The sequence below is a fragment of the Oncorhynchus kisutch genome, linkage group LG19 (assembly GCF_002021735.2).
Source record: "Oncorhynchus kisutch isolate 150728-3 linkage group LG19, Okis_V2, whole genome shotgun sequence".
In the NCBI taxonomy this organism is placed as follows: domain Eukaryota; kingdom Metazoa; phylum Chordata; class Actinopteri; order Salmoniformes; family Salmonidae; genus Oncorhynchus; species Oncorhynchus kisutch.
Window position 1 is genome coordinate 57,265,754 of NC_034192.2, and position 9,143 is coordinate 57,274,896.

At 49.0% G+C, this 9,143-nt stretch overlaps 1 protein-coding gene across 2 annotated transcripts; it reads right to left on the minus strand.

Annotated features, from left to right (window-relative positions):
* Positions 1 to 22: 22 nt before the first annotated feature.
* On the minus strand, positions 23 to 8,518 carry LOC109865010 (myelin proteolipid protein). 2 transcript variants are annotated; one of them, XM_031797639.1, is made up of 7 exons: positions 8,339 to 8,518; positions 6,601 to 6,787; positions 4,917 to 5,073; positions 4,085 to 4,256; positions 3,572 to 3,645; positions 3,280 to 3,345; positions 23 to 884 (listed from the first exon to the last, which is right to left on the minus strand). In XM_031797639.1, the coding sequence occupies exons 1-7, from the start codon at positions 8,340 to 8,342 to the stop codon at positions 711 to 713; spliced, it is 834 nt and encodes a 277-aa protein (XP_031653499.1). In that variant the 5' UTR covers positions 8,343 to 8,518; the 3' UTR covers positions 23 to 710. The 2 variants fall into 2 exon arrangements, with proteins under 2 accessions (XP_031653499.1, XP_031653500.1); XM_031797640.1 differs by lacking the exon at positions 23 to 884 and adding an exon at positions 1,171 to 2,804 and having other exon boundaries at positions 8,339 to 8,516.
* Positions 8,519 to 9,143: the final 625 nt, after the last annotated feature.

Here is a 9,143-nt window from a genome sequence, read left to right on the forward strand (position 1 = left end):
CAATCAGATCATCATAACGGGATAGTAACAGTAAACATCTTTATTTACCTTGATTTGGCCAAAAGAAAAGCAAGACACATGAAAGGTTAACAATATCAAACGTGTCCCTTCAGAGAAAGAAAAAAGCAGGGCCCTAATTAGGGTTGTTTTGTCCAACATATCGCCACTGTGTACAACTCAAGAGTCTAACTGGGAATTTAAGCTGGAACGCAAGTCATGTAAACCTACAAAATTAACTTCATAGGACTTCAGAGCCCATGTATGGCCTAGTGTCAGATAATCTGTACATAAAGAATATATTTTAACATGGAATAATATCCTGACAATGGATCTGGCCTGGTTCTAGAACAGCTAGCTAGGTCAAAAGCAGGAGAAAGTAGAAGTATACTCTGCAGGAATCTCAACAGCTCTCCAAACTAAACCACCCACTGGGATAAGACAATAATAACATGTGAGTTTAAAGACTAAGGATATAAACCAAATAATTGTATTCAATATTAGGGAGGAACCTTTCACGGGACAGTTTCCCAGACTCAGATTAGTAGGTTTAGTCCTGGATTAAAAAGCATGCTCAATGGAGATTCCCCACTGAAAGTGCTTTTAAATCCAGGATTAGGTTTAAATCTGGGTACAGGAAACAGGTCACTTCAAGTTTAGGGAGTCAGCTCCAACTGATCGTTCTCAGGGGTTACGGGGGGGGGGGGGGGGGGTTAGTCAGGAGGTAGACTATCAGATATGTGGGGGGCGTAAGGGGAACGCATTGTCCCTCCTATGTCCTTCTGCAGTCTACCGTACAGCTCATAGCTTTTCCTCTGGTCTTTCTCCTGCCTCCTCTCTTCCTTTAGGTCCACCCGTCTGACTGCCAGCTGGAGGCAGCAGTGGATCTGTGGGGGAAGAGAAACAGCCCCAGGATGACATGGCCTACAGTAGCATCAAGGCACAAAAACAGGCTTTTCTCACAACACATTTACTGATAGAGGTGTCAGAGTTGGTTCAGTGAGCTACGTTTGTGTGATGAGCAGCCTAGTTTCCCGTGGCAGACTTGACATAAATGTTAATAAATGCCCCATCGAGGAGCTGGCAGGACACACATGGTAGTAGCCTGAAGAGTAGCATGGACATCATGGGTTCGATACCCGGTCGTAACAAAAAGAGAGAATAACTTCTTTAAAAAGGAGAGGACATCTTTTATTACCAAACCAACCGTTTTCATAAAACACAAAGAAACAGCCAGCTGTCAATTCACAAAACCAACCTATGCTGCTGGATAAAGCGTCCATCCAATTGGATAACCTACACTCACAGTATGTTACAAGATATGTTGTTAGTTAAAGAAGCCGTCTTTTGTTTAAAACAAAGTCAATTGGAATTAAGATTAGTACATTTATCTACAGTAAGTAGTGGGGTGTTATACAATAACTACTAATATTTTCTAGACAGCTACAGAGAACAAACTGCATCGTTTGGCCTCTATAACGGAACCTCATCTCTTGCAAACGATACCATCAATACCGCCAGAAGGGAGAGCAATACTAAAATCAACTCAATGTGGTGCCAATCAGAGTAAAGCATCTTAAGAGAGGTTTGAATCTTCTAAACAACATAAAAGATGGTAAGGTTGTTACTGCTGCTTAACATTAAAAAACAGAGAAATGAAGGACTTCTCTACATCTGTTCCAACCAGAAGTCTTGACACAAACGCACTAAAAATGCTGTCCCTTTTCTCAGATGAGAGATCCCCCAAATTCAAACAAACGTTAACCCTTTTCTTTCCAAGTCCCTTCACAGGGTCCATCATCTCCAACAGATGGGGTGTCGTGCAGCAGTGCGTTCGTCACAGCAGGGTTGTATTCAGGCCATTGAGAGAAGACTTCAGCCTTTTTCCCTGTCTTTGTCATGAAGACCTTCTCCCAAAGACATTCAATATGACCCTCACAGACTAAGGTCCCTATAGTAACAATGGGGCCTTGTCACACAGACCCCCCCGTTCCACCTCCCACCCGGGGGCCGGTGGACCCTAGGAACCCCCTCTGATTGGTTAGTTTTCTAAGAAGTCCTAAGGGGGCGGCCTCCATTGTTGAGGCCTTTCTGCTGCCCGTGAGAAAAGGACCTGAGGTCAGAGAAGAACTGCAAATGCACACTTGTCTGGCACCATGGCAACCAGATGTGAGGGATGGTACCCATAGTAACAGATTAGAATACCATAGCCTAAACTAGGCAAGTAGTCCCTAACCATGAGTCAGTGTGACATTTATAACTGAAGATATTTGTCAAATATACATTTTGTTATGTTTTACATGCGATTTCTTTTTTAAAATGAGGAAAGATAAAACATGGAGTATATGCCATGCACATTCACCTCAGTATATGAAGATTACATGAATCTTTACAAACATTTGGTGACACACGACAAAAATACATATGGAGAATAACAAAAACACAGAAAACTTGAAGACGGCTTCTGAGCAAACTAAACGTAACATGAAAAAGACAGTGACAAAAGCAGTAGAAAAAGGTAGCATACGTCTGGGTTTCTCAACAACACATCCACTAAACCACCCGTTGTGCAATGAGGACAGTACAGGGAAAGCCTGGTGGGTCTTGAAGGGGAAATGGACAGAATAGGATTCGCTCAAGGTATCAACCGGTGGTGGTGGTGAAGATAGGTAGAGGGGTGTTAGGGAGTCATAGTGTCCCCTCTGGGTGGATGTCGGATGGAGAGTCTAACACCGTGTGCCTATACCCTTTCTCCCCAGGTACCGTAGCAACGCAAAGTTATAGGTGGTGGACACCATGTAGGTGAGCTAGAGAGAGAGAGAGAAAGAGGAGAGAGAAAGAGGAGAGAGAAAGAGGAGAGAGAGAAAGAAAGAAAGAAAGAAAGAGAAAGAAAGAAAGAAAGAGAGAAAGAAAGAAAGAGAAAGAAAGGAGAGCATTGAACAAAAGACAAGAGACAGGATTGAGCACCATTTCACACTTATTATGTTCCATGACAATCTCAGTGTAATGCTGAGCATCTACAGTAGGCTACATTAACAGTGTACTGATATGTAACTATGGGATCTTAACCAGCAGGAAAAGTACCAGCCGCTATGACGTTAGTGTTTCTATGATCAGAATCAACTGAGAAGTGAAAGAACAGAGAGCTACAGTGAGACTCATCAGCCATGGAGGCCTGCCATTCCTGAACACCTACACTGACTATGTCACATGGGACACAACTCTATTGTAAGGCTGTAGCCAATCTGCTCCCAGTTAAGAGATTAGGGCAGGGTCACTCACCAGCGCCAACAGTGTGATGCCAGCCCCGGCAAACGTTGCGATGTACAGGTCGTAGGTCAGACGGAACTGTAAAAGAACAAAATCAGAGATGAGTCAAGGTAATCATGTGTCAATTCTAGACACACGGCGACATTCTAGACACACGGCGACGCTCTAGACACACGGCGACGCTCTAGACACACGGCGACGCTCTAGACACACGGCGACGCTCTAGACACACGGCGACGCTCTAGACACACTTTGTGTCCTCGTGTCTGCCAAGTCTCAACATGAGAGAAACTGTATGACTGACCTCTCTGGTTGTGCAGACAGTGGACAGTGTCATTCCACAAGCCTTGCCTGGCAACGCATTCCATGGTAGAAGCCCTGAAAGAAATGGAAACAAATACTTCGGATTCTCAATTTTCAGCTTTTGTAGTTGGAAACGTCACTCCAGATTTCCACAGAGTAGATTTTAATGAATTGAGCACTTGGAATCTACATGAATGATTAGGTCATATAGAGAACTACAGTGAGGTGAGGTTTACATATAGATGATTAGGTCATATAGAGAACTACAGTGAGGTGAGGTTAACATAGAGAACTACAGTGAGGTCAGGTTTACATATAGATGATTAGGTCATATAGAGAACTACAGTGAGGTGAGGTTAACATATAGATGATTAGGTTGTATAAAGAACTACAGTGAGGTGAGGTTAACATATAGATGATTAGGTCATATAGAGAACTACAGTGAGGTCAGGTTTACATATAGATGATTAGGTCATATAGAGAACTACAGTGAGGTAAGGTTTGATGTCCTTACCGTACTGCCTGGCGTCAATACAGAGCTGGTTGATGCTAGCTGGGTTCTCCTCAGTCAGGACGGTGATGGTGTGGCAGGTAGTGTCCATGTTGTAGAAGAAGTAGACAGGCAAGGCAGAGAAGGCAAACACCAATAGCCACACCACCACCAGCAGGTACGTTATCAATATAAACTGGAGATGAAGGGAGCGAGAGATGGATGTTTATGAATCATAACAGGCCAAAAATGAATCAGTTTTGTTGAGCGCTCATCTCAGCCCTCACTCTCTTACCTCCATCCCACTAGCCTCAACCCCCACTCTACCTCCACCCCACCCTGTTACCCTCACACCTCCACCCTGTTACCCTCACACCTCCACCCTGTTACCCTCACTCCTCCACCCTGTTACCCTCACTCCTCCACCCTGTTACCCTCACTCCTCCACCCTGTTACCCTCACTCCTCCACCCTGTTACCCTCACCCCTCCACCCTGTTACCCTCACCCCGTTACCCTCACACCTCCACCCCGTTACCCTCAAACCTCCACCCCACCCTGTTACCCTCACACCTCCACCCCACCCTGTTACCCTCACCCCACCCTGTTACCCTCACCCCACCCTGTTACCCTCACACCTCCACCCAGTTACCCTCACCCCCACCCTGTTACCCTCACACCTCCACCCCACCCTGTTACCCTCACACCTCCACCCCGTTACCCCCACCCCATTACCCTCACACCCCCACCCCGTTACCCTCACACCCCCACCCTGTTAACCTCACACCCCCCACCCTGTTAACCTCACACCCCCACCCTGTTAACCTCACACCCTCACCATTCCCCCCACTCTCTCACCGTGCTACTAAGACAGCGTCCACACAGGGTGCTCCTGAACTCTCCGAAGGTCTGCTTGGTGGCGCTGGTGGTGTAGAATCCCTCCGCCAGCAGTACGATGCAGTAGAGGAAGAAGAATGAAGCCAAGAAATAGATAACATACTGGAAGTACTGGATACTGTGTAGAAAGAGAAGGAAGTACAGGAGGGAGAACCGAGAGGCGGCGGGGCAGGGGGGGAGAACAGAGAGGCGGAGGAGAACAGAGAGGCGGAGGGGCAGGGGGGAGAACAGAGAGGCGGAGGGGCAGGGGGGAGAACAGAGAGGCGGAGGGGCAGGGGGGAGAACAGAGAGGCAGCGGGGGAGAACAGAGAGGCAGCGGGGCAGGGGGGGAGAACAGAGAGGCGGCGGGGCAGGGGGAGAACAGAGAGGCGGAGGGGCAGGGGGGAGAACAGAGAGGCGGAGGGGCAGAACAGAGAGGCGGCGGGGCAGGGGGGAGAACAGAGAGGCGGAGGGGCAGAACAGAGAGGCGGAGGGGCAGAAGAGAGAGGCGGAGGGGCAGGGGGAGAACAGAGAGGCGGCAGGGGCAGGGGGGAGAACAGAGAGGCGGCAGGGGCAGGGGGCAGAACAGAGATGCGGAGGGGCAGAACAGAGATGCGGAGGGGCAGGGGGGAGAACAGAGAGGCGGCAGGGGCAGGGGGCAGAACAGAGAGGCAGAACAGAGACGCGGAGGGGCAGGGGGAGAAAGACGCGGAGGGGCAGGGGGGAGAACAGAGAGGCGGAGGGGCAGAAGAGAGGGGCAGGGGGGAGAACAGAGAGGCGGAGGGGCAGGGGGAGAACAGAGAGGCGGAGGGGCAGAACAGAGAGGCGGAGGGGCAGGGGGGAGAACAGAGAGGCAGAGGGGCAGGGGGGAGAACAGAGAGGCGGAGGGGCAGGGGGGAGAACAGAGAGGCGGAGGGGCAGGGGGGAGAACAGAGAGGCAGCGGGGCAGGGGGGAGAACAGAGAGGCAGCGGGGCAGGGGGGAGAACAGAGAGGCAGCGGGGCAGGGGGGAGAACAGAGAGGCAGCGGGGCAGGGGGGGAGAACAGAGAGGCAGCGGGGCAGGGGGGGAGAACAGAGAGGCAGGGGGCAGGGGGGGAGAACAGAGAGGCGGAGGGGCAGGGGGGGAGAACAGAGAGGCGGAGGGGCAGGGGGGAGAACAGAGAGGCGGAGGGGCAGGGGGGAGAACAGCGGGGCAGGGGGGAGAACAGAGAGGCGGAGGGGCAGAACAGAGGCGGAGGGGCAGGGGGGAGAACAGAGAGGCGGCGGGGCAGGGCAGGGGGAGAACAGAGAGGCGGCAGGGGCAGAACAGAGAGGCGGCAGGGGCAGGGGGCAGAACAGAGAGGCGGCAGGGGCAGGGGGCAGAACAGAGACGCGGAGGGGCAGGGGGGAGAACAGAGAGGCGGCAGGGGCAGAACAGAGACGCGGAGGGGCAGGGGGAGAACAGAGACGCGGAGGGGCAGGGGGGAGAACAGAGACGCGGAGGGGCAGGGGGGAGAAGAGGGAAAAAAGTATCACAACACATCAGTACAGAGGTCAGTAGGTCTACCATTTAGTTGAAAATACTTATACAGCAGACCTAGGGTACATCTAAACCAGAGGTGGCCAATCCTGGTCCTGGGGGGGGGGGGGGGGGGGGGGTTAAAGCAATAGCCTTTGAGCCACTCACAGGTAGGCCAGGGTACTGTAGTCCTGAAGGTTACGGGCGAAGTATCTCTCGATGAGTCTCTCCGTCTCAGTGAGGGCCTGGTGACCACAGCCACAGAACAGAGCGATCCCAGAGAAACACAGCAGAGTGGCCACCAGGGAGCAATATGGTACCCCTCCCAGGCACTTCATACAGCAGTCATAACAACCTATAGGACAGGACATAACGACATAGGGGTTAATGTAGGGTTACGTATGGGTTACCTGTAGAGAAGCATGGGGCAATCCTCCCAGGCACTTACTACAGCAGTCACAACAACAAAGACAGGCTATAACACCACCAGGAGAGTGTTAATGTACATACTGTCACTACATGGATGGATAAACAACAGCTGTATACTGGAAGGATCTGGCTACAGTTATTACACTATTCAGCTTTGGTCGTAAAATAGTGTTTGGTCTGTCTGCTAGATACGGGGCATTCTTCCCCAGAGTCATGTGCTGTTAATGGGCCCTTAGACAGATCCTCACGTCCGTTTGTCCCAACACTAACCCCAGCTCACACCATGGGGACAGCGAGAAAATATGGAGGACAGCGAAAGAGAGACGAAGGAGAGAGAGACTGCTTGTGTGACTGCAGAGACAACGTTCTTTGTCCCGGTGCAGTGTGGGAAGATAAGAGCCACCAATGTCAAGCAAACAATAGCCAGAGCCACCTCCAGCACCCACACTGGGGTTTATAGGAGCAGAAGGAGGCTTGTGACAACCAGAGGGATATCCAATAGTCTGAGCTGGAAGTGGGGAAAGATCTCAGAAGACTGGCCGGAGCTGGTACCATTATAAGAGATGGCAGGAAGAGGAAGCACACACATGCACTCGGCCACTCCAGGGTTGTGTGTGTGAGCGAGAGATCAGACCGTCTTTCAGGTTGCATAACAACACCAGTGTGGAAATGAGTTTTAAACCAATTTAAAAGGTTGCCAATGAAAGAACACTGACTAACCGCCAGCACATGCAGTGATAACCAACACTTGATAACCAACACTTGATAACCAACACTTGATAACCAACACTTGATAACCAACACTTGATAACCAACACTTTTATAGTCTCAATACTTATGTTCAAGCAATTTTGTTATTTTGACAAAATAGCAACACTTCTCAGTACACAGAGGAAGGAAAATAGCATAGGAACCCAGCAACAGGTGCAGGGGTTCTCACTCTAGTTTAAACAGTTTCACTGGTCTCTATTTAGACTGTTCTGACCTCAAAAGGCCCTCAACATTCCGAATAAACATACGGACCTATTAGGAACCTCAATTAACTTCTCAGTTACATCCCAGCCCAGTATGCCCGAGGAAGCAAGTTCAACATTTTTAGGAACCGAAGCCCATTTTGTTCAAATTGTTGCAAAGTGGCCTATAATTAACTCACTTGCTACTTTCCTCAAACAAATAACTACTTAAAACACGGTATTTCGGTAAAAAATTCAGAAATTGTAAGTGAAAGCAAACGCGACAAGGCACTTCTGAAAAGTAGGCCAGTATGTGCCTCTAGAAGCATTACATTAATTACATAGTACTGGCATCACCAGTGAGTATAGGCAATCTTACCCTTCCATGCCAGCCATTGCCTAATAGTACATGTTATAATGTGAAAATCATTAAAAGAATACCAAAGAAAACGTATCGTTTGTTTGTGGTTGGTTGGCTATAAAATAGCCTATTAGAGGTACCTTGACAAACGTAGATAACTTACCCATGTTGTCTCTGGTAGGATGTGCGCTCAACAGAGGCGTTCTGTGCTGCTTTCCACCGCAGCTGCTCGGGTGATATTATGCACGACTTGTCCTCAGTCCCCAAAACATCAACCTCAACTCGCTCTCTCTTCAACAAAGAACAGACTGACCCGTTGATGGCTGACAGTCGAATCTTAAAGAAACAAGGTCGCTTTTCAATGGACTACGGTTCAAGACGGAGGATAATGAAGGAGGGCTATGAGGGGCTATACATGCCGTATTGTCAATTGTAACATGTAATATTCAACTAATAACTGATAAGGAAATGTAGCAATTTGGAAAAATGTACTTCAGTTCATAGTTGGTCAGCAGCACCATGTGTATTTGCATATCATTTGGTAGCATCTCCAAGATTTCTTGTCAGAAAAGGTTCCATGTTATTTTTCTTCATGTTTCTCTTTCTTTCTCTCTTTCTCTCTTTCTTTCTGTCTCTTTCTTTCTTTCTTCAACCGATTGTTGCCCGCCCGCCCGCCCGTCCGCCCGTCCAGCATCACTACTCTGGATGGTTCTGACTTAAAATATGTGGACAACTATAAGTACCTAGGTGTCTGGTTAGACTACAAACTCTCCTTCCAGACTCACATTAAGCATCTCTAATCCAAAATTAATTCTAGAATCGGCGTACTATTTCGCAACAAGCCTCCTTCACTCATGCTGCCAAACATACCCTCGTAAAACTGAATATCCTGCCGATCCTTGACTTCGGTGATGTCATTTACAAAATAGTCTCCAACACTCTACTCAGCAAACTGGATGTAGTCTATC

Excerpts from the sequence above, each read along its gene's own strand:
- LOC109865010 (XM_031797639.1), bottom strand. Across the intron at positions 4,257-4,916 it reads GACGCTGTCTTAGTAGCACG|TTTATATTGATAACGTACCT; the intron begins GTGAGAGAGTGG and ends CTTCATCTCCAG. Across the intron at positions 885-3,279 it reads GCATCACACTGTTGGCGCTG|ATCCACTGCTGCCTCCAGCT; the intron begins GTGAGTGACCCT and ends CTTCCCCCACAG.